At 39.2% G+C, this 26223-nt stretch overlaps 1 protein-coding gene across 1 annotated transcript; it reads left to right on the top strand.

Moving 5' to 3' along the window:
- Window positions 1-240: 240 nt before the first annotated feature.
- On the top strand, window positions 241-26223 carry nxph2a (neurexophilin 2a). The gene is made up of 3 exons (XM_008403017.3): window positions 241-843; window positions 963-1113; window positions 22312-26223. The coding sequence occupies exons 2-3, from the start codon at window positions 1069-1071 to the stop codon at window positions 23056-23058; spliced, it is 792 nt and encodes a 263-aa protein (XP_008401239.1). The 5' UTR covers window positions 241-843; window positions 963-1068; the 3' UTR covers window positions 23059-26223.

The raw sequence follows: 26223 nt of genomic DNA, 5'->3' as shown, positions 1-26223 counted from the left end.
AAAAATGTCATCGGTCCGGTCTTTGTCCGCACCGTGGACAGAGGAAAAAGGCTTTTTACCTACATGCAGTTTGAAACCATTTGCTATATTTTCCTGTATGATCGGAAATGTATCTTCAGTTGTTTCCCAAACGATAAACTTTTACTCACCATCTAAAAAACAATATCACAGTTTAGGGAGATACATTTATAAGCTGAAAACAAAAAAGAATCGAATAAGTTTTATTCCAAATATGAAGAGTTTCCTTAATATCGCCATAAGCCAGTTTTTACGCGCTTCTCAAGCGATTTTGGAAATGCGACATTCTCCATTGACGCTTTCCTAAAATTTTGAAGTTAATCGCGTCTATTCACTTAAAGGGTTAAAGAGAGAGAGGGGAAAAAAGCGATTAACTGTGACATCAAGCCTCTTACTTATGTCTTTAAAAAGGAGAGAGGGAGACTTTCAGAGGTAAATCTTCAGGTACTGAGACTCTGAGCAGATGCGCGCCGACCTTGGAGTCTCCAGGCGCACAGCGCAGGATTTTGCGCACTGGAATCAAGTAGAGCTGAAGGAACGGTCTGCTTGACTGACCGCAGTCTCGTCACCAGCGGTACGGGACTCATTTGGTAGAATTTCACGGCGCACAGAGACAACTTCTTGCTCAAACCGCTCCGGATTAAAAAGGAGAAAACTGTTCGGCGGGATTTGAAACTTAGACAACTAAGTCGCTGTTTGAAGACGCCTCATTAGAGGAAATTCCAGCATCGTGAGAGACGGGGACGTTTAAAGCGGATTGTAGAACTCTTTGCTGGATTGGACAGGAGGGATTCCAGCGCGAGGTATCTGTAAATTTGCAGAACAGTAAGGACAAGTTCTCTTTTTCTTTTTTTTTTCTTTTCAAATGTACGAATAAAACCCTCTATTACTGAGTTTTTTTTTTGTTTTTTTTTTTGTGGTAAATTTCTCCACTTTCGTTGCAGGTGATATCAGCGATGTTTCAGCGGCATGCGCGTCTTCTCCTCTCCAAGCCTTTCAGAGAGGATTTAACCGCCGCTCATCTCGAATAAAACTGACGAGTCGCTGAAGATGAGAGCCCTGCAAACATTATTGTTGCTTTTTCTCCTGCACCAGGTGAGAACTTGGGTGACCGAGTAGTTTATTTCTGTTCTGTCTCTTGCAGTTGCACTTTGAAGCTTAGTCTAGGAAGCCCTCATTGGGTTTAATTACAATTTATTGAAACTGCATCGAATAGATTTTGCTAAATAACATTTAACAACGTCAGACCACAAACCTCCTCTTCAGTTTTAAAAAAATTGAGCTGAATTTTAGTGAACTGCTCAAGTCTCAGCATTTTAGAAAGAACTTAAAAGAAACTAGAGAAAGCTACACACTTGAGTGCCGTGCTTTATAGATACATACTGTCACTTTATTGTAGTTTTTATCACTTGCTACAAAACAAAATATCAGACATTAAAGTAAACTCCCTATACCTCACACTGCCGTTTCTGTAAAAGTAACATATAAATGCTACATATTTATAATTACATTTGTATTTTTTTCCATTTATTCTGTGATTTTTTTAACCATATATATATATATATATATATATATATATATATATATATATATATATATATGTCAAGAGAAGTCTGCTTTTTGTGTGTCCCTGCCGAGTTTCCTTATTTTTCATCAAGCTTGACTTTCATGTCCTTTTTCTCTGACTTGCGGCCTGACCTAAAACACCTCCTTTATTTCAGTAAGATTCATTTTTGCTCCCAGCTGTGAGTTGGAGCCCTTGTGTGGAACTGGTAACATTTGGTAAATATATTTGCTCCAGCACAGAACAAAATAAGCCAGAGTTTTAAAAAGGACACATTCAAATAAGAGATTAAAGTTAAAAAAAAAAGAAAAAGGGGGGGTTTCTTGTAAAGCTTTGGCAACTTCTTCTATGTAACTCACATAAGGCTTACGTCAGTGCAAGGAAAATTATTTAGGCTTTACTAGAAATTCATCGTGCTAAGCTTTTTTATATATAATCTTCCTTTAGTGTAATTTTATTTTTATTGTGTTAATCTCTATAAAGAAAGATTGTGATCTTTGGGGAAATTCAAAGGGTTTTCTCTACTTTGATGGACATCTGCTGATGTGTCCTTTCTAGAGGTTTCCTTCATATATTGTTTTTTTTTCTTCTTTTTTTATCATTGTTGGTTTTATCCTGATTATCCCCTTTCCATGATCGGACTTGAACGCGAAATGCCATCGGATTGAAGAATTTCTTCACATCTGTGCTCAATCCTCAAAGAGGGCTTCTTTTAAAGATAGCCTTGAACGGTGCAGCTGCAGCAGCAGAAGGCTGTCTGTTCTGTTGTAATCAGCACTGAGCCTGTTGGGAGCTGCGCCTCCAGAGAGAAGTAGGCAGGCCACCTCCCTGGGGAGGCTTCTCTTTATATGCCTCGGTGGCTTTCCTCCCAGGACACCCAGACTTTAGACTTTATCAATATTACTTCAACTTTGTAGGCTAAAACAGCTGAAATTCACTCAAAACATAAAAGAAACTGAACTTTAAAGATGTTTATGTATAAAGATGATGGAATAGACCAAACAAAACGTAGCCAAAGCTGGAAGAGGATGCAGCAAAGCTCAGTTTAAAATACTTAAAATTTTACGTTGCATCTGGAAAACTAGGAATTCATCCATTTCCTCCCACTCACTCTACGTACACTTCAAGTGGTGAAGAAGTAAGCCCGGCCCCAGCATCTCTGTCAAACCCCAGGGACAAATAAGAGGGTCAAAGCCATCCTGGGAGAATGGGCTCTACCCTGTGACATCTGCTGCACTTATCCCCGGCTCAATGACAACAGGACAATGTAGATGAAGACGAAACTTATTAAAGCCTCTCCGCTGTCTTCCCTCCGCCTGCCCTGTCGTGACTCTACTCCCACAGAGTTTCCCACAGTGGAACGTGTAGCTTTTAAAACTCAGATTAGGATTAGGTATGAAGAGACATTGACAAAGACTTTACCAGCTTGAGACGTTGCAGCCAGGATAGCGACTCTGTGGCCGTATTATGTTGGAACAAAGGCTCAACGAGGCCCATGCTGATGGGATCAGTGACAATGTTAAACTCCTGTGTCACCCAAAGGAGATTTTATATATATATATATATATATATATATATATATATATATATATATATATATACGTCTGTGTTTAAAAAGTAAATAAATGAGGTTAGATCAGAGTGAGGAAACGAGCCTGGATGCGTTTTGTTTTCGGAACTGTGACATGCCTGCGGTTCTTCCGTCGAACTTTGATGTGCAGTGATTTAAGGGATTACAAGTGATTTCTCAAAGCTTTTGGCAGTAGTTGTGAGCTTTTATTTATTTATTTATCTATCTACGTGTGTTCCATGCAGTGGCAGCAGCTCGTGCAGTAATTGGCCCCGGGCGAGCCCCTTTCTTCTGCACCCTTTAACCTTTTAGGGTTTTCATGCTTCTCATGCTTGTCTCAATCGCCGTTACGTTAATGCAAAAAAAAAAAAAATGTATTAATTAAATTAAAACTGCTTTTTTTTGTTTTTTTTTTGTTTTCACAAATCAATCAATGGTTTTATGAATCTTAAATTAGATTTTTAACCCCTTGCAGATTATTGTTGTGACAGTCTCCTCAAACTGCAAGACTGCATAGTTGCATAAGATTCACGCCTGTTAATGTAATTTCAACACACTGATTATCATGCTGCCATGTGAGTTTTACCCAATTATGTGAAAGTTAAACTTAATCAAAACGAAATATGTAAATCTTTCTATTCTATGCACTATTTTCACATTAATCTACTTAATTTAGAATCTGTTTTATTGAAAAATTACATTATTTAGTTTCCTATAAAACTTAATAAATTCAGGCATTAAGAGAAAAACATATTAAGTAGTGTAGAATTATGCAAACCGGTATTTTAGATTTCAATGACAAAGTGGACATGTTACAGAAATGCATAACTAAAGAATATAAATAAAAATAAAATGGTAAAGTGATCATGGTGAATCAAAAGTCCATTTCAGTGTGTTAATGCTGCCCCCTGACAGAGTGGCACCCTGGGTACTGAGCCATGTCAAAAATGCCCCTGGCTGTTTGATGATTTATCTCTCCGTCAGGAGATGAAGGAGGACAGCATTCGAACCTAATGTAGTATTTGCCACTAGTTTATTTAAATAAAAGCAGTTTGTGCTCCTTATTTTCTCTGCAGCGGCAGAGAGAGCGACGCTCCTGTCAAAGTCAGAGTCGGCTCCAGCAAGGACAACACTTTTATCCATGTCTTCGTAACAAAACACAAATTCCCTCTCTAAGGACCTTTTAACCCTCTTTCCCTTGCCCATGCTCAATTAGGTTTGGTTTTATTATTTATTTACTGTATATTTAAAGGCAACTTAACACTGGGAAGTGTAATAAAATGTACAGTTGGGGGGATTAGGAGCAGCTCTTTAATCTCACGCTCCTGATAATGCTGCACAGGCTGATTGATTAGTTTTTCAGGAAGCTTATGTCAGAAAAACCTAATCCGTCTTTGGATTGTGCCAGCCTTGTAAGGTTTTCCGCGCTGCCACTTTATCATGGTGGCGAATTACAGAGCTGCTGGGCTGTGATAAGGTCCTCGTCTCTTTTACAGACCCCACCGCCCAACCCTTTTGCACACTTGCACTACACACAGCCCCCCTTCCTCCCCCTGGACAATAAAAAAAAAATGTGTTTATATTCTTCACATCCCTGCTCTGCCTGGTCTTCACATCAACCTCTCCCAGGATTTGCCTTGTAAGAAAGAGAGCGGGGAGGGGGAAAAATGAGAAGAACTTAAGTCTTCAAAAAGCCACCAGAGAAATTGGGTGGAGAGAGAGAAAAAATGTGAGCGAAAACGGGCAAGGCGAGGCCAGTGAAAATTTCTGTGGAAGTGATTAAAACATGGATTTGACGGAGTTGAAGAGGGCATGTATGCATGCGCAGCCTTCCAGGAATCATTTCGGAGCTTACATGGTGCTGATGTGTATCTGTGCACATATTGGGGTCACAATCTTTCCAGCCAGAAGGCTTGACTTGATAATCCCTCATAAACAATACCCGTCTGTGGCATTTGCCGTCCTCGGCCCGCGTGTTGCTCATCACCTCTGTGAGGGAAAAGGTTGTCGTTTGGGAAGCTTAAATCCCTCAAATGCAGCCCGCAGCCACAACAGGTTGCGCTTTTACTGTATGGATCCCTGCAAGCTGTTCCTTTCTCCATCCTCATTTACAACCAGCGCGGCGATGAATCCTCGCTAAAGGTCTCCGAATGAAGAGACAGAAGCTCTGAATGATTGATCGCTGTGACACAATTGCCCTTTGCGCTGACAAAAACGCTAATCTGGAAACTGGAAGGCCCATTAAAGACTTGAGCCAAACAGTTATTAAGACAATGATTATTTTTGTAGCTGCTGCTCTTTTGATGAGAGCCGTCTGGGGATTATTGTGTCATTTATCGTTATCGTTAAAAAAAAAGAAAACCTGTATTCTGATGAATAATTGTGTCATTTATCGTTATCGTTAAAAAAAAAGAAAACCTGTATTCTGATGAATAATTAGTCTTCTTGATCTCTAACTAGGGATGTTTGCAAGCTCTGATTGAATGAAATGGTTCACTGCTGTATAAATATAACATGATATAATATAACTGGAAAGCTTTATTGTTAGAGCAGTGTTTGATTTTACGAGGCTCTGACTAAAAGTCCTGTCATGAATTTTAATTTATTTTATCACCATCACAATAAAAGTCACAAAATACCCTGGCAAAAATTTTAAGGCGTGTCGTTGACCCCTATTCGGGATGAACTGAAATGCAGATGATTCTTTGTTTGAGCCATATATGAGCTGGTGTTCCTGGTGCAGGAAACATTATGTTAAATGTGTTGTTGAGATTTGTGATCTAGGTCCAAAGCTATGAATTTTTATAGCCGTTGTGCAGCCTCGGGCAAGTTAAACCGGGAGCTTCTGCTACCTTATGGCTCCGTCATTACAGCTCTGCAATATCAAAAACAGGCAGGATGTTCTGATGTGGAACTACTGCTGTTTAACAGACTGTTGACTGAGTTTTTAGTTTTTATTTTTTGAGCCGGGCTGCAACAAAATACAATTTTCATTTTACTCATTTACATTGTATACCTTTATCATTTATGTGACCAAAACAAAGTAGTGCATAATTTGAAAGGGGAAGAAAAATAAAAGATTTTCGTTTTTTTCTTTCCAAATAAAAATCTAAAAAGGTGGCATCCAGTGCAATTAACTGTATTTAGAAGTTAGGCTGAAAAAAAAAGCATCCCCTTTGCAGTTTGCTATGAACAATATCTAGTAAATAACAACTTTCTGGTAGATACATTATACAATGCATTGTAGAAAATTAACACCATGAACATGCCATCCCTACCATGAAATTATGGTGGTGGCGGCATCATTCTGTGGGGGTGTTTTTCTTCAGCAGACAGTGAAGCTGGTTGGAACAGATTAAATAAATGCATTGCAATTCTAACAGGACAGCAACATAAAGTAAAACCTACATTAGAAGGATTTAGATCAAAGCACATGTCTTAGAATGACCTAGTCAAAGCCCAGAGCAAAAACCAAAAGAAAAGCATTGGTAAAAATTCACAGATGAGCTCCATCGAGTCTCAACTTGAACAGTTTTGTTAAGAAGAATTTGTCACAATTTCTGTCAGAAGATTTCTAAATATGGTGGAAACATAAAGGTTTGCAGCTGAAATCCAAGTGAAAGTTGCTTCTACAAGGTAAATAGAGCACTTTTTAGATTTGGATTTGTAAAAATATTGCACAATTTCCTTCCACTTCACAATTATGCAATAGTTTTTTTTTTTTTGGTCTATCACTTAAATTTTAAGAAAACATATAGATGGTTTAGAATGATAAAAATTTTCAGTGGATATGAATCATTTAAGCAAGGCTCATAATGTGAATTAATATCAAGGACTGACATAAAAACAGAGTATGATGTATTTAGATTTAAAAGATTATCTAAAACAAAACTAAAGTCAAGATAAACACAAGACTAAGAAAACAAGATATTATAAAAGTACTAACCTGTTCAGGCCTAGCAAACCTGCATCTGATGTTCACATATTTTCTTTCTTTAAGTTATTGTTTTGCCTGAAAGATAAAACAAGTCAAATCAGTTAGCTTTTTTATTGTTAGTGACGATGTATTTCAGTCTGGGTTCCTTTAAATGAAAATATCCTGATCATCAGCACGATAGAACAGCCTGCCTTGCTATGATTTCTGCAGTGGCTTGCTTTAAAACCATTTTGCTCATCAGAAGAAAGTTGTATGAAACTATGAAGGCTTAGGAGATTAGTAGTTTTCTGAATTTCATAAAAATTCATAGAAATTTGACTCCAATCTCTTCCAGAACTTATCTGTTAGATGTTTTAACTCTGCCCCAAATAGTTACAGAATAGAGGTGTGGAAAAAAAGTGTGGAAAGTTGGAATCTGGACCAGTTTTGTCAAAATCCATTCTTTCATTTATAACCATTCTCTCACTTATTGTGACTCAAACAAGCAAACGGTTTCTCCTTTTTACTGTCTGACGTGTAGTTTTTAATTACCACCCGCTTCAGTCCTGTAGCAGGCAATCACACCACATGTCAGAGCTCAGGAAAATGATTGACCTCTTTAATTAAAAAGTGCATGGCTTCCCTGTAAAAAGGCAAGGTGTGACAGCTTCAGAATAAGTACAATAAATCTCCCCCTCTGATTATTCCCACTTTTGCATTTCCTGCTGCCGCTAAGCTTTTGAGGCCTTTCTTTTTGCGGCTTGTCATTTTCAGCCCTAACAAAGCCCTGTCAGCTTCCCAGTGTCTTTGTGTATTTCTTGTGATGTACCTGTCTTCAGAGCGTCTCGGAGAGAAAGGAGGCAGCGTCTTGCCAGCTCCTGTTTCTTCTTCAAAGGGAGCTGTTTTCTGTGAAATCAGACGCGGCGCAGTCAGCTTTGAGAATGGAAACATTTGCTCTGTCAAATTTAGCGGATGTTACGTTCGAGCAAATCAAGCAAAACGGCCCCCTATTTTTTTTTTCTCTCTTTCTTTTTTTCTTTCATTAAAAACTGTTATCATTTTCGGCACAGTTTTGAAAGGAGCGAAAACGATAAACGGTAGTTGTCACAGAAACACGAATAAGAAACGCTCAGACGGCTGAAATCTGAAAACCAGTGAAGTAACAAACAATAAAAACACACTTCCTCCTCTCGTATTAACTACAAAGATTTACAAGTGCCTTTACTATTGTTGCAAGGTGTTAAAACTGGTCAAGAGATAATTACACCGAGTCCTAAATGCTTTGCGGTATTATCCCCTTCAATCCCTGCTATCAGGAATCCAGGGGTGTGCGGCAGGTGTCAGGAGCCTACACACAGAGTTTAGTGCTCTGACCATGTAAGGGGATTATGAAAGTGATGATGCACTGAAAGGTAACGGCTGCCTGAAAGTGAAGTGTCGAGGGCTTTGCAACTGTCGCATGTGACAAGTGCCGAGATAACGGCGAGTATCCAGATTACCTGGAGGCTCTCTTCTCAGACGCGCCGCTCACCGACTCCTCCTCTCCTGCCAGGATCTTCGTTAACACTTCCCCAACATCCGACAGCGTCGCCACATTTAAATTTCCAACACTGAGCAACGCTGGGTAACATCTCATTTTCACCCCCAGGGCCTTCCGCAGTTAATTCACAAATGGACGTGAAGCAGAATATCTTAAAAGTGTGTTATAATTAAAATTGTAGTCAGTTGTCATTAAGCTGGATTACTTACATCATCAGCATAGGTATGGTTTTTTTTAAATAGCATAGTTGTGAATGCCTGTAAAAAGTTTTGATTTAAATTAGTTTTGTAGAAATGTATTTACGATCTAGATGCAGTGACAAATTTGCTGAAATCTTGACAAATATTGCATTGCAAAATTAATAAATATACATTTATTGTGCAGATCAAAAGTAAAACTAAAAGTGACTAGGCACTAAAACATCATAGTGCACACATAAACACATGGCTTCACGTAACAATGCACATTGCATTTTCTCAAATGCTTACATCAAAATCATCAGAAATATTAGAATAAAGACTAGAATTAGTCAGGATCCCAGATATCATTAAAGGCAACTCTAAGTAAATGGGATAATTATTCAGTGTTTTCATTATTTTTTTTAAGTTCCCAGAGGTTTATTCTGGAAACCTATAATATGCTTTTATGGAGCATAAAATAAATGGTGCTTCTCCACGTTCGGTTCTGATTTTGCAGATTCAGAGCAAACTAGAACCAGAACACCTGCATGGTCTGGAAGTTTGATACAACAACAACAGGTCCTCAATATATTTCAGCGCTAACCCATTCAGCGCTTTATAAACTGATGTAAATTTTTTCTGAGACCCAGGAAGCCAGTTTTAAGACTTTGGAACTGGTTTGATGTGCTTCATCATCGGCTGTTCTGATAAGCCAATAATACACATTTCTGCATGGTTATGTTTTGATTTCCTCCAGTTTTACTGTGAAAAATCCACTAGTTACATAAGGGAGTTTCCTTTGGTTGTATTGAGAACTCTTTCCAGCCATTTTAAACAGCATTTTGTGTGACAACTTCTTTGTCAACCAAACAGGAAGACGAATGTGATTTAAAACCGCACACCTGCAGAGATTCAGCATGTTTCGTAATTGCTGTAAGAGCTTGATTTGGACCAAAGAAAAGTTTTCCCTAATGTAGCTGTTATTCGGTTCTGAAAGTTTGAAAAGTCCAACTTAGTTCTGAAGATCAAATACATTATTTTTCCTACCTTTCGTTAAAGTATAGAATAAAACTTAGAACTAGGCCATAAAATCACTTTCCTTAGGGCAAAGGTGTCCAAAGTCAAGCCTCAAGGGTCAGTGCCTGCATGTTTGAGTTCTTTCCCTTGTTCAACACACCTGAATCAAATCATGGTTCATTTGCAGACCTTTGTAGAACTTTGACATGCAGAGAAGATACTTGGATCATTCGAATCAGATGAGTTGGAGCAGAGAGACGCCGGCCCTCTGGGAATGGAGCTGGACGTTAGAGAGCCGGAAAATACATTTCTTTATTCATTAGATTACCAATTTAATTTCCAGGCTTGAAAATGTTACCTTTTTAATAATTATTGCATAGGTTATTTAGTCAGTTAATTAGCATTGTTTATCTTTGTTTGGTGGCAGCGAATGTTTCATTTTCTTAAATAATCATTAATGAGGATTGATTGTTTAATTAAAAATAGATGTAATTCCTGATTCTATTAGTGATTAGCTCTCATCAATCTTTCAAGTTCAAGTGCTGAATAATCTTTGCATTTGCTCTACATAGACTCTTCTCCTGATACAAACACAGAAGTTTCCCTAATTCTTCTGTTAGTGTATCATGAAAATCCCTCAGTCGAAAGTTAAAGAATTCATTCTTTAGATTGATTTTTAAGGATTCAATAATATCGGCTGGTTTACAACAATAATAGAATTTGACACAAGTTAATATCATTACAACACCATTACGGTAGTGAAATTACCGTCTCTTCCTTCTCGTTTAGAATATTTTAATATTTTGACTGCAACATAACATCTGTACAACAAAATGACAGAATTTCATTACAGTTTTGAAATTGTGTTTGCATTTGCCAGCAGTTTCAAAACTCATTTTCTGCAACATCAATAAACTCATATCAGCTGTGCTTTCTCACCCTTTCTGTTTCCCGAGAGCCGGTTGACACACACACACACACACACACGCACACCTTCACTGCAGCGCCCCCTCCCTGTCTCTTCTCACTCGCTCACTCATTTGGTGCCGTTTTATTTATGTCACCTGTCTCTTTCACTCCAGCTAAACATCAGTTAGTTACGGTGTGGGGAATATGATGAAAGCACTGACAACAGAAGCAGTTTTAGTTCTTAGCACCTGGTGTTAGAAAGTTTCCTTGAACAATTTTTCTATTAGAATTTAGAACTTAGACATTATGTGAATTTACTAGCACAACTGAACAAATTTTTATCTCAAGTCTCGGCATCTTGCAAGTGTGTTTTAGCTCCTTCATTTTCAAATTTACATTTAATCTGACCAAAGCAGTCTCAAAACACATATTTTAATTTACTGAATATAACTGCATTCATGCTGCAGCATCAGATGCATTGTAAAGATGATGCTTGAGCGTTATTTACCGAGTAATGAGTATCTTTGTTTACTGCGGAAGCCCAAGATGCATACAAATTAATGTGACAGGGTCACAAAGAAGCAAAAAACACCTGCTGTACTGTTAAGCTCTTTATTATTGAACAGTGGTGAGAGTTTCCACAAGCCTATGCATGCAGCGTATTCAGAGAAACTGTGAGCAATTTGTTGCATTTAGTGCATCACTTCTTGAAGGGAGTGGCTCTCTAATGATACAGAATGCTTCAGTATGAAGTCGACACCCATTGGAGCAGTCAAGTTTGTCAATGTCCAAATGAGATGAGGCTTGGCATCGTTTGAGTCAGACTGCTCTGACGCAGAAGAAAAATACTGAATTCTGTGATTGAGCTAGAGCAGAGCTGCACTGACACTGTAAACATGACTAATGACTCACATTTTAAGATTTATGGTAGCCAGAGGAGGGTTAAGTTACATGCTGTAATTTATGCTAATCACAGAACAGCCTTGAGTGACAACAGGAGGGCACAAAAAGCCCTCTGCAGAAAATGCTGCTTGAATACACTTTTTGACACCAGAATAACTCAGCCGGAGCGTACGTACTTTTTAAATTTAAAACTTGAGAACAAAATAAGCATACAGAAGGCCTCGATAAAGAATGTGAACCTGACAACCTTTTCAGAAGAGAGTGAGATCAATAACTCTGGAAGATACAGAAACAGAATTTTGCTCAGGCCTGCTTGCTCATGTTGATGGTTGACTCAATTTTTAAAGGGCGCATATCGTCATTTTTTACAACTTTTCCTTTCTGTTGTGTTCAGACATGCAGCTCTCGACACTTATATTCGAGAAATAAGTAAAAGAAAAAAACATAAAGTCAGCACACAGCAGGAGGGAACAATGCTGAACGTGTAACGTAGTCGACGACTTTATGTGCAGAAAATCAGACTTGGGGACGGATGCATAACACAACGGTTTCCAAAGAAAAACTTAGTGGTTTCAAAGTCTTCATATTCGATGATTTGATGGGCAACTTACCCAGAGATTTCATGGTACTTTGTGGAAGCAAGAGGGGGAAACACAGGAAAACAATAACTATGGCCTACTGTTACATTTTTTAGGATATGATAATGTTGATATGGTCGTGTGTTTCAATATTAGACACACGTGGCTTCATAGCCCTTTTTGTGCCCTTAAATAACAGGAAAAGCAATGGAAAGACCATTTTGTAGTTTACTTCCGTTTTATAGTCCTGAGATATTTTTTTATTGTGGCTCTAAAATGCAATAATGTTTACACTTTTAAACAGCTTAAGATAGGTGACATGTCAAAATAATCCATTTTTAAAGGACATTGTTAACCCTTACTTTCTGAAAAACAAACTACAATAATAAAGCCTCCAGTCTCTAGTTTTATATTTTATGCATTGTCTTTTCCAGGATGTACTGGTGAAAACCAACGTTTAAGTCTCAGTGAAGAAAAGAATAAGGAATTTCAATAAAGTTGGCATTAGGTGCAAAATTCATTTAAATGTTGATTAAGGTTGAGAATGAGGTGCAAGAATGGAAAGGTGAGGCATGATCTGCTGTGTTTCAGGTGTTAGGAGAGGTGGCACTCTTTACAAAAACGAGTCAAGAGATTGTTGAAGGTGGAGTGAGGCGTAGCTGCTCAGAAAGGAACATGTAGCGTCACTGGGAACCACAAATAAAGTCAGTCTGGACTGCCTGGTGTGTACAGTCCATTTTTATTCCTGAGACAAACACTTTGGTTGAAAAGGAGCATATGACTGAATACAAAAAGTAGGGTGCTCTAATGAGGCACTATTTGAATTACAGGTACCTATTAGCAGTGGATGTTTTGCCTTTTAAGGGCTTTGTACTTTTGGTTTGGGGCTATTTCTCAAACCCCAGATGAGCTGCTAGGTTCTGGATGATGTTCTTAATAGTTTTGTGTGTCTAAATTTACTTGGACACAAAATCTCCACAATCAAGCAAAACCATATGTGCAGTTATTTTTTTTAAGTCAACATACGCGTCATTTTTCTTTCTACTTTATTTTTGATCACATCACTGTTTTGTATTAAATTATACCCCTCTCATCTACATTTACAACACGTTACATGGTAGTTGTCATAGAGCTGGCTTATTAAGGCCCTAAGCAGAATGGATTATATTTTATATGTGTAATATATTTTTATATTGTCCGTTCTTTGTCACTTTTGCATGCTGCATTTAACACAACTATTTTTACAGTTACAAATTAATGACTTAAAGTGACAGTATGACAAAATATGTTCTGAGAGTAGTAGTGTGAAGACCTGATGAACCAGCACCCACCAGAAGGATTGTAAAGGGCTGTTGGAAACCCAGTCTGCTTGACTGAAACTGTGAAGTCGTTAAAGTCCCGACAGCATACAGATGCTCCTGTTCTGACCAGCATTGATAGTCTGATCTAGAGCTGAAACGATTCCTCGAGTGATTCGAGTACCTCGATTATTAAAATTCCTTGAGGAAAATTGACCTGCCTCGAAGCTTCGTTAATTTATGTTTTATCATTTAGCGCACCGTGTTTCAGCCGGAACATTATTTGCGTTGCGCGGAGCTCTGACTTCCGCCTCTGAGTTGTTGACGGAAACTACGTGTTAGCAGCATAACATCCAATCTTCAAGTTCGGCCCGCGGGGATTTTACTGATTGGTGATAATTCCGGGTTTTCATCGTTTTTGTGGGACCAATAAACATCCTTAAAATGACCGGCGCGATGCCGGGAGTTCGGCAGCCTTTCTGCTCCGGAGCTGCTGGTTGAACGGCGGGAAGAAGCTGAGGAGGATTCATACAGGTGAGCGGAGAGACTGAACACGGCGGGCGGCTGAGGGTTGATGCTTACAGGGTAAGAGCAGCTTTACCGACGAACCGCACAGTAAACTTATATCATCCCGGTCTGAACAAACGGGAGGCGGAACATGGCTGGTAGATGAGTTTCTGAACGGAGGAGCCGTAAATATCCCGTATTGCTCCCCCGGTCTACAAAAAAGTAACTGGTAGGGAAGCTCAAATGTGGAAAAAATAGACTGATGTTGATATCCGATAGTAACACTGGTGTTATGGAATATTTACCAATATTTTATTTCATAATTGTTTTTATCCGATTACTCGATTAATCGTAAGAAAAATCTATAGATTACTCGATTACTAAAATAATCATTTACAACAGCCCTAGTCTGATCTGTGCAAACGTGTCAGGACAGAAATAAATATCACTGCAATGGTTTATTTTATATTAGTGTGTCCAAAGTATAACATATATTATTCTGAACATTTATCACACTTATCTCATGCTCAATGTCCAGTTGAAATTAGTATACCCAGTACATATTGTTTAACTTTACATCCAAACACGACAGTTTTGGATGTACAGTTAAATGCCTTCTCATTCTCATTATTATGGCTAGACATGCAGGGGGGATGTTATGAGATCGATTTATTGATTTAACATTTAATAAAAATATGTTCTTACTTAAAACCCTCCTGTTGTCCTCCTGTATGTGTTTTCAGTGTACAGGGAAAACACATACAAATCTCGGTCATTTTGACCCGAGGACAACAGGAGGGTTAATAAACTTTATGGAAACACCACTTTTGTCTTATACTTCAAATATTTAGGTTATAAAATATAACATTTGCCCTTTCAATACCAAGTCTTAATGTAATTTATAAACTATTAAGGTTTTACTAATATGTACATAACATTTCTAAAACTGTCCTAATTGATTTCATTTTTCTTTTGGGTCAGCAGGGAACCTAAACAGCCATAAAATCTGGCAGTACCTAAGGCTAAAGCTGATATTTTACACAAGTTAGACACAGATCAGATGTAAACAAATCAAGTCTGATTTAACATTACAATATTGATCTCAAATTGATCGCATATCAGTACGAATTAGGATGTATAGGTTGAGTGAAGACACTAAGCTCAGAGGTCAGGTGGTAATGGCCTGACGGATCATACTGGGGGGCAGCAGATATGGTGCATGCTCACGCACTCGCCGACGGTAGCCGTCTGTGATTGGTAAGGCGCCCCCCGGTGTGGATTTGCTGCTGCGCTCCACCACAGTGCTGAAGCACCTGCCATGTATTTCCCCGGCCGGCCTCTGATTAAAAGTGATGGCTCTGGAGCGTGAGGCTGTTCCAGCGATCAGAGCGCCAATCTATTCTTCGGCGGGGTGGAGGCTCTTTGCTCAGTGCTCCCAAAGCGCCTCAGGGGCCTCCTCTGCTGGAACCAGCTCTGGATGTGAATCATTACAAATTATATGCCCCGTAACATCAGGAAGAAGATGGCACGGGAAGGTCTGTGGGCAGGTGGGAGATTGTGGTGGTTTTAATGTCAGCTGAGCCGTTTGTCATGTCGGCTGCTTGAAAAGCAAGATGCTGCAGTCAATCTGTGGCCTGATGCTAACAGCACCGTCCTGAGCAGCTGACAGGTGTTGTGTTTGGGTGGTGTTGGAAAGGGTATTACCACAGGCGATGGTGAAGGTGGTGCAGTTTTACCGAAGTGTCCAGATTTTTACAACGCAGAAACACATCAAGTTAATGAAGCTTTGGACACAGAAAATTAGCAGAGAAATGAATTGCACTACCTAAGTGAGGTCAATTTGCACAGATCAATCCATGAAGAACAGCGGGGAGCATGATTGGGACTACTGTGCTTGCACTGATGAGCAGGTTAATTGCCCATTTTGTTTATTGTGAGAAATTCCTGAAACCAATTTCCCCTAGACACGTATCCCCCGCCTTATGTGCGGGGGGGAAAAAAAATCCAGTATGAAAAATTCTAACTGATTATTTTTGTTACAGAGGCAGCATCTTAATTAAACAAAAACAGTTTCTTGCATACCAATCACAGGCCAGACTGATAAACTGGGCCACACATTTTCGTGGCTGCCATCACAAGCAGCACCACCGCTTCTCCCATAGCCGTGGGCCTACACCCGTCACAGCCAAGCGCAATGCAGCCAGTTTCTTGTTGCAAATACACATTAATGGCATCTTTTCACATGATGCAGAGGCCAGATGTCACTGGCCTCTTAATAACTTTCTAGAGGCTAGTTCTGGTCGCTGTGGCAATTACCTTTATGTCAGGGCTCTAAAAGATATGTCTACCCACGGGACAAACAGGCAGCCAGCTCCTTAATGCTTATTACAGACAAACGTCAGAGCTGATTCATCCCGACTCGCTGTGCGGATCTTTGGTGCTCAGGCAACTGTGTGAATTTTAGTGCTCAAGTCTCTAAATCAAACGTGAACAGAACAGCTTTCAAATTTAACAAAACAAATCAAAAGCGAGCACAAAACAGCTGTCGAATTGATCAAAAACACATTCTGCATTTGCTTTTTTTATTCAGTAAGAAACGCCTTACTAACGCAGAAAATGCAGCAGAAATGTTTAAAGGTGATATGCACTCTCTAAGCATTTAATATGATACACATTTCATAGAATTATGTTAGGATTTATGCAGCCTTGTCCATTTTTGTTCAGTGCAAACAGTGAGAGAACTTTAAAAGACTGTGTATAAGCATTATCTTGAAGATATTCTAAAAGCAAAGCTGCATTAACAAAGTCTTGTTCAGCTGAGGATGCACTTCTGACCAACATGAAATAATTTTAAATAGACCTACTACAATAAGTGCTTGTGAAGATGAAAGCCTGTAGATGCAACTGGAATTGAGCAATAAACGTGTATTTTTCTTCATCCAATACAATAAGAGAGTCCCTGGCTTTGAAAGTCGTCTTTGAATGTAAAGGAAGATTTTTTTTCACCTTTCAGATATGCATGTGTACAAATGCTCCACATTTTTTCCTGTTTCTGTTCTTGTTTCCTCTAGATGCCACTTTCTCTGAAAGTTAAAGAAATAGCATTTTGTAAATTAATAAATCCAAATTGGCTATCGGGTTGTTAATGTGCATTTTCATCTTTTGGTTAAAGTCCATTAATGAACTTTCTGTTTTTGGTTTACCTATTGAAGACTGAAGCCCTGGTACTTTTCAGCATAGCTCATCAGTGGTTAATTTCGTATTACCATAAATGCACAATAATTGCAACTAACTTATGAAATGTACCAAGCCTATCTCAAGCATTTTCTTATTAAAATGTCACACTGTTTATAAAATAAAATTTGTAAATACTGAGAAGCTGTGAATCAGATACCAGCTTCGGTCTCATTAGCATATGAAAATCTCTTCTTATACTACTTCTATAGTTCAGACCACTGAGGGATGCCCACTTCCCACTGACTGTGCAAATTAGCTATAGAAAACAAATTTGGTTCGTAACACCAAGAAAACCGTTTTTTTTCTCCCATCTCCCTTTTAACATTCAGGAAGTTTTTTGTTAAAAGAAACTGAATTCATAATTATTTAAAGACCTAGCAGTGCCTATGAAACCAAGGTAACTGAGTTTCTTTATTTATTATTCTTTCTTAAGTTGTTCAGAGTTTCTAGAAATGCTTAATTAACAGACCCTGACCTACTCTCTCCCGGTGGTATAAATATAACGTGACACAGAGGCCCATTTCCCATTTCTCATAGCCACGGGCCATGAGGCTGTACAAGGACTCGTGCTTTTGCTGCACACCACACTCACTCAGTGGGGAGATTAAGATTGAGATGAAACAATTTCCTAAGCTCACAGTTAGGAAACTGCTCCAAACCAAGTCTCCATAGCAACCAGTATCTTCATGCCAAATGTTTGTATGGGAGGGATACAAGAAGGCCTTTTCTGTCCTAATATCATGAACTTAAACATATGTTTGCTAAACCTAGCTGAGACTTCATTTGGGACTTTGGTCCAATACCGGCTGATCAGAAAGAAGTAGGTGAATAGGCATGACAATTTATTACAATACACACAGAGCATTAAAATCCATCCAAATGATTGGATTGCAGTTACTCACTGCACATACAAAGTCACATCACAAAGTGGGCTGTCAGCTCAGTAATCAGTGGATCCACTGATGTTTTTGTAGCATCGTAAACAGTCAGTCATTACTTTGTTAGACATCAGCATTGCTGACATTTGTCTGAGTCAATTCTTTTTTTTAAGTACCTCAAAAACAACAAGTAAACAGCAACAAAGGGTGAAATTAACTTACACACACTTAGTCCTTATGCACAGTATTTACTTTTTTTTAATATATATATTTTCTTTCACTGATTGCAGATCTAGCAAATAAAATCTCAATTCTCAGTTTTCAGTCTATAATTAGTTTTTTAAGCAAGAGTCTGAGCCAAGTTTGCCATAGTCAGGTCATATCAGTGGGTGTCAAACTAATGCAAATACAATTGTTTTAGTCAACCTCTGACTGCGAGGATAATAAAACTGACCTCAATACATCCCTACAACATTCACAACTGTAGTTAGTGCTACCTGGACACGATAAAATTAGTCAGAATTCATCTTAATCTTAGTATAAGCTGAAGTCCCCATGCAGCTGAACTCCTGCCCCGCAATTGTTGTGATGACACGCTGAAGGGGGAGTGTGAAAAAGGGAGGAGGTTCTTAAAGAGACAGACCCTAACTTCATAGGTGTTCCAGAGTCGGGGTGCTGCCATTAAAAAAGCTCGGTCACCCCAGTGCTTTAGCCTTGATCTTGGAACATCTAATAAAAGTTCATCTTATGGCCTGAGAGATTTCCAAGCAACTTAAAAATTCAGATAAATGAAATGAGGCATGGCTTTAAAAACAATCAATAAAACTTTAAAACCAATTTTAAATGGACAGGAAGCCAATGGAAACAGGATCAAACAAATGGTCTTGCGACTGGAGGTGTTGGTTAAAAGACTGGCAGTTGCGTTGTGGACACATTGAAGTCGTCCCAGGGAAGACTGAGGGACACCAATACAAAGTCCATTACAGTAATCAAGTCCAGAGCTAATAAATGTGTGAATGGCCAAGTCGATTTAAAAAGGATTCAAGTTTGGTCAGTAGACGCAGATAGTAAAAGCTGGATTTCACCACAGAGTCAATTTGTTTATTAAAGTTACTTAATGTTGCCATAAAATGGCCTCATGTGACTAGAGAAAACAGGACAATAAAACAGATATAAATATTATCTTAAAGCTCTTGATTTTTCTACATTATATTTTAAGTTTGTGTACAGTTTTGACAGGGATGAGTGCATCTGATGAATCTGTTGCTTTTTTTTTAACAGAGAATTACCGTGCGTGCCACCTGATGCTAAATATTACCTTGAAATGTTTGCTAAGGATTCACAATGCGTTTGTGGCTCCGGTGCAACATTGAATGCAAAAGAGAAAACCTTTGCTGGTATGCATGTTTCCTTGTGTTTCCGTTAGACGTACAGGGAAAGAAAGAAACCAAACCACAGAGACAGATATCCACCACCTCTTTGCCTCGTACTGCTGAAATGAAGTCTGCAGTTATTATCATAATGATGTCTTGTTTCAAGTCGCCCTGAAATGCCTCTAGCACGCCTGCACCGATTAAGAAATCTTAATTAAGCTTTTGTAGATTCTCCTTCATCAGACCTTGCCTCGCGTTTTTTTTTTTTTTTTAACAAACACTCGTATTCTTTTCGTCAGACACTCTCACCTAAATGAACAAGGTGTTAGCAGAGAAAGTGAGAGAGGAAGAGAAAGCAAAGCCTGTGTTTTCGGCAGACGCTTTCAAGTTTCCCGTGCTTCATCTCTCCCGAGGCATTTAAGTATTAGATATCCCTGCGCTGATCCGCTTGTTGTCACAGCAATTTCCCCAGTTGCTCATCATACTTAAAACTCCTCTCTCATTTCCATTATAATTATCCAAGACAAAGCTCACCTGAGATTCACAACGAAAGACAATTTAGTTTCACCTCTGGAGCAGCGCAGCATGACGCTTACTGCGTAATGGATAAAACAGTTTGACGTTGTTGGCGAAAACGAGAGTCACCGCTCCGCTTTGTTTGCAGGGGTGAGGAAAGGTTCCCGTTGGGAGTACACAGATTTCACGTCCGAGCGTTAGTGTTATTTTGGTGTCGTTAGAGTCCAATCAAATTAACAACAGAGCTCACTTGAGGTATTACTGAAAGAGGAGCATCCGCTGGGAATATTGCCACTGGTGGCTGGTCGATTAAACGGCTGTGGCTGTCGTGAACTACGCAGAGGAACATTATTACAGAGTTGCCTCATTCATCCGTGTTTACAGGGAGCGACTGTCTTAATTAAGCATTGTGCAGGCTGATGGATTGGCCAGTCTCACTGTCTGTAGCAGACGTATTGATTTCACATTCCATACCCAAATAGCCAAGTCGTTTCCCCCCCCTTTAGGCGTTAAGGTGTCACCGCAGCCTGGGACATTAGGAGCATTTAAAAGAAGCTGTAATTATAAAACATGCGGCCCTATTACGTGTCAGATGGAGAGGTTTGTAATGTGACTGCGACAAAACAAATTGAACCAGACGACCTACTTTGTTAGCTTTGTACACATGTGTTTCAGTTAGGCTTACAGCAAAATTATAATTAGTCTGGGAGTAGTGCACAGCGTCTTCAGTGAGGATTCAAACAGCCGCTGCCGTGTGCTCTCAACATCTGCTTCTCTCAGTGATCCCTACAACAGGGCCTGGGGAGAGAGAGCACTACTAATTACTAATAAAACTAGCTAAGCCTATTGCTGTGAATTACTGCAGCTTTATCTGAAGTGGACCAGAAATCACTCCCGAAGCAAGAACAGGGTTGGAGAGATGCGAGGAGGGATCGCAGTTCATTGCAGTGTCTGGATTAGCGCAATGCTTGGTGTATGTTGTGATGCCGCTACAAAGGAGTGTTTTAGTGTTGGACATTAGTGCGAGATTCAAAATTCTGGCCGACTTGAATCATCTTGAAACATCTTGACTCAAAGGCTCAGGATGTAAAGCATATTTATACAGACATACTGTCGGACTTTTTTGAGAAAATTCAACACACGAGTGAATTCCGGTCCCCTGAAACAAATAGGCAAATTATAAAACAAATTAAAATGAATGGTTCCCACTATTATGTGAATATAATTGGACTCCCTACAGTGGCTTGAGTTTTTGCTATATGTACATTTTTTTAATATCAGGTTTAAAAATACTGTACTTTTTGTACAGTGTACAAAAGACATTGCATTTTGGGGGAAAATGTGATAAAATGCACTTTTTAGTGAGGAAAATTTCCCGCATCCCATATTCATTCTCACAATTGAAGCATATTCACAAGAGCTGCAAACATGTCTCCTCATCCGAGCTGCTTCATCTCAGAAGCACACCACAAGACGCAACAGGAAATGTCCAAAAATCCTTAAATATCATGAAACTACATCCCTGTACAAACAAAAAAATATTTTATACCTTCAACTTTTAGGCAAGGTGTGCAAGGAGAAAATCTTTGCTCCCCAGGACAAACATTGAGGCCAGACTAAAGTTTGCCAGAAAGAAAGTAGACAAACACCAAGACTTCTGGGATAATGTTCTTTTTACAAATGAGTTGAAAACTGACCAGAAGAGACCCTTAGGGCACCCGAGTGTCAGGGAAAAAATGAAGCTGAAGCAGAACTGGATCCTTCAACATGAGAATGACCAAAATCATACTGTTAAATTCACAACAGATTGGCTTAAATAAAAAAAGTGAAAGCCCTTAAATAGCCAAAGCAAAGCTTAGACCTTGATCTCATTGAAATGTTGAACATTTGACAACCGAAAGTGACGAGTCTGGCAACTAGTGACAAGTCAGACTAATGTCAGAGACTGGTAAATGGCTATAAATAATGACATATTACTGAGGTTTAACCTACAGTCACGGCTCTTCTGCTTATACTGATCAGTTTGGGTTAAAGATATAAGTTGTAATCCCCTCAAAGAAAGTCAGGGGTCGCCATGCAGTACTAAGATTTGTATCCAATATAGGATGCAAAAAAAAAAAAATCTTTGTTTCAGCACATTAAAACTGTAACATTTAATGAGAAACTGATTCTGGATTATTTGGGTAGATTGTTTGGTTATTGCTTCCTCTAAATCTGTAACAAACTCTTGTGAAGTTATGCTTAGAAGTGGTTTTTATCTCACTTAAAATTGTTTTCCTCTCTACCTCTTTTTTCGTGTTGTGTAAAGGTCGCATGCAGGAAAGTGCATGGAGGCGCCACAGAACTCATCGAGTGGAGGGACAGTGATAACGAACAGAAGATTTCTCCCACGGGGGTGAGACCACGGATTCTCAACCCCCTGCGTTTGTTTGCCAAGGGCTCCCCCGAGCTCAAGAGCAACATGAGGGAAATGACATATTTACAGAACATGGAGGACTTTTGGGACTGGTTATCTAACCAGACAGATGTTCAGGGTGCACAGGCCAGAACTAAACGCAGACCCATCGTGAAGACTGGCAAGTTCAAAAAGATGTTTGGGTGGGGGGACTTCCACTCGAACATCAAGACGGTCAAGCTCAACCTACTGATCACAGGAAAGATCGTGGACCACGGAAACGGCACGTTTAGCGTTTACTTCCGCCACAACTCCACCGGAATGGGGAACGTCTCCGTGAGCCTGGTGCCGCCTTCCAAAGTCGTGGAGTTCGAGATCGCCCAGCAGTCGACACTGGAGACCAAAGACACCAAGTCGTTCAACTGTCGCATTGAATACGAGAAGACGGACCGCAACAAGAAGACCGCCCTGTGCGGCTTTGACCCGTCCAAGGTGTGCTATCAGGAGCACACACAGAGCCACGTGTCATGGCTGTGCTCAAAACCCTTCAAAGTCATATGCATCTACATTGCCTTTTATAGTGTGGACTATAAACTGGTGCAGAAGGTATGCCCTGACTACAACTACCACAGCGACACACCTTACTCCTCCACAGGATGACCTAGCTCTTAGCGTGCAGCAGCCTTTGGTTTCATCTCCAACCGATGTAAATGTCAAAGTCTAAAGTCTCTGTCCACAAAACAACCCTGAACACCTGAGTCTGCTGAAAGAAAGTCAACTCGATCAGGGCAAACACACTTCAAATATTTGGATAAAACCTCTGTAAATATAGCAGTTGTATCCAGAAAAGAAAAGAAAAAAACACAGACAGTTTGGTCTTTTGAGACTTGGTTTTAGGGGTTTGACAAAGTAAAAGGCAGCGCTAGCTCCCAATCCTGCGTAAATCCTCATCACAACAGCACATGTTGGCTGATGTAATTAGTGTGTTGTCCAGATGTTTTCTTTAAGGCTAGACCATGGGCAAAATGTTGCACCAATTAAAAGTGCAAACCTGGAATCTGGCAGTGCTGGAGCCAAAAACCGTGTCACCTAATTGAAATAGTCATTATTTAACATATGACAAGATTTTGATTCATCTTTAAAAAAAATTATCTAAAAAAACAGTTATTTAAAAAGGCATACAATAATGAAATGTTTATGTAAGGATACTGTATTACAAAAACAGAGAATGGACAAAAAGTTTGCCTTTGAACTAGAGCGGATATCCATTTGTGCATTTGGAAAACTCAAAAAGGATAGTCCTATTTCAAAACGATTCAATAAGTGTCTCGAAGATTTGAGTAATTATTAATATTTAGGAACATCTTTTGCTAAATTTCTTATATATGTATTAAATATGATCAAAATGACTTCAGTGTACACATGACAAAATACACAGATCGATTTACAGATTTCTGGAGGTTTGTAATACATATAATGCACTGCAAACATTCTCATACTGCTTGACGTTTTCCACATTCAGCAGCCTTGGATCAATTCCTTCTAGAACCTTCTTTCAATGCAGCACCAGCTGCAGGTTTTTTGGAGTGTCTACTAGCTTTGCAAATCTAGAATTGTTTTTTCTGTGCTTAGAATGTGCTTAGAGCATTTCTGGACCTTGACTGAGGATTTCTAACATGAATATGCTGTGATCCACGTCATTTGACTCTAGATCTGGTTATATGTTTATTTCACTTGTCCTTCTAGAAGGTGAACCTCCACCCAAGGCCTCATGTTTTTTTCAGCATTGCCCAATATTCATCTCCAGCCATCTTCCCGTCAACTCTGAGCCGCTTCCCCACAGCATGGCGTTGCCACCACCTTGTTTAATAGTGTTATTTAGGTTTCTGTCAAGATGACATTTTGCATGTAGATCACAGCATATTTTTTGTTGTATAACCCTAAAGAGCTTCTGTCAAACTGTGCATGGAACCTCTTAAGGTTTTATTTCAAAAACGGCTTTCTTCTAATTGCTCCTCCATAAAGGCCAAATTTGTTAAACTAATAATAATAAATCCTTTTCCTTTATGTGGTTAACCTTAAAGGGGCAGGAATGGGCTTGTGGTCGTCAATCCATCACACAAAGACACAGAGATAAATAAGTCAAGCAACCCTGCATGCACACATTCACTTCTGAGGGCAGTTTAGAGCAAACAAATAACCTTATATGCATAGTTTTAGACTGCAGGAGGAACCCAGAGTATCCATGCAAAACCCACACACAGCTGCACCAGCGTTCAGCCGAATGCTAATACTAATAGTTTTAATGCTTTTAACATATTCTCGCTCCTGAGCTGTGGATCTCTGAAACCAGTTGCTATGTTACCACTGGTCTGTCCTAAGTTTATGTAGCATCTGAAGCAAATTGGTTGTGCTGGATTTTTTTTTAGGGGTATTGGAGTAAAGGAGACCAAATATAGATGCAGACAGTACTTTTCAGAATTCTTTCTAAAAACAAAATACAGTTTCTTTCCTACGTTAGTTACGCACTGCTTTTTTAAGATGCTACTTCACTCAAAGTCTCTATAAAATACACAAATAATGTGAGAAAATGTGGAAAACTCCAAGGGGTATAAATACTTTTGCCAGGCACTATTATGCATTTCAGGTCTCCTGTGTTGATTGCCGCAATTATCCCAAGGCATGTGTGTGCTAAACCGGTCTGAAATCCAACATCTGTGTTTGCAGGATGCACTTTGAGGCAGCAGCCTGCCGAGCGAGCCATGCAGTGGATTAATGTGTCAGGAGAGGAGAGGAGGGGGACGCAATAATTGCAGGACAGGTGGATTTAGTGAGTCTGGCAGACAATTATCAGCACTTTGTCATGGTCCTGCTACCAGCCCTGACATTACCTGTCTTTAATAGGCTTTAATTAGCCTGGGAATTTCTATTCACCAAGAGGAGAGACTGAAAAAAGAAGGAAAATGGGCAGAAGTTGTAAAAAAAAAAAAAAAAAAAAAAACTTGTCTCTGACTTCAAGAAGTGGGAATGTATTTGAAAAAATAAATAAAGAAAGAAAATCTGGCTTTTTCCCAAATGTACAGCAAGCCTAAGCTGGCAGACTTAAAGTGGAAAAGAAGCAGTTTAGCAGTACATGGTGTAATGTGCTTTGACATTGCAATCACCCAGACAGTTTTAAAAGGTTTCGTTGAAAAGCACCATCACACGGAAAGCCGTAGATTGCATTGCTTGCACACATGCCGGGTTTTAGGTTAGGGCATGTGCCACAGATGACACTGCAATTATTTCAGTCGATGCTACTTCATGGTCCCATCATCTGTAAATGATCCTGTCACCTTGTTGGTGAGGTGAGGTGTATGATAAACCAGAGTCAATCTAGAGTGAAATGATATTTTTAGTTTTACTCCTCGTGTCGATGCTGTGTACCATTTGTAACTACAACCAGACGTGTTTAATTATGGCTTCAAAGTAAATGATGTCAGTTTATTTCTGTTGTTTTCCTTAGGGATATTTCACAATGTGTACCCCTCCTCATTTCTGGTGTTTTATCATGATTACCATGTACATAAATGTTTAAATTATTGCCAACTGTTACATATTGCTTTATTTCCCCATTTCTGTGTTTTACATTGTTCCCGTTTTGATTACCTGCTCGGGTAAACTTGCATAAAAATCTCTCCTGTAAAATAGGGTAAAAACAAATGTCAGTGTGTAGTGTGATTGCACATGTTCATTTTCACAGGAAGTTCATTTTGTTAACATTTAATGGTTGACGATCACTTGAAATCTTTATGGCATTAAACCTTCTAAGAAATTGGCTCCCCA

The sequence above is a fragment of the Poecilia reticulata genome, chromosome 2, assembly GCF_904066995.2.
Source record: "Poecilia reticulata chromosome 2, P_reticulata-male-v2, whole genome shotgun sequence".
Classification (NCBI taxonomy): Eukaryota; Metazoa; Chordata; class Actinopteri; order Cyprinodontiformes; family Poeciliidae; genus Poecilia; species Poecilia reticulata.
Note: the sequence above shows the minus strand (reverse complement) of the source record. Positions and strands in the feature narration are given on the sequence as shown.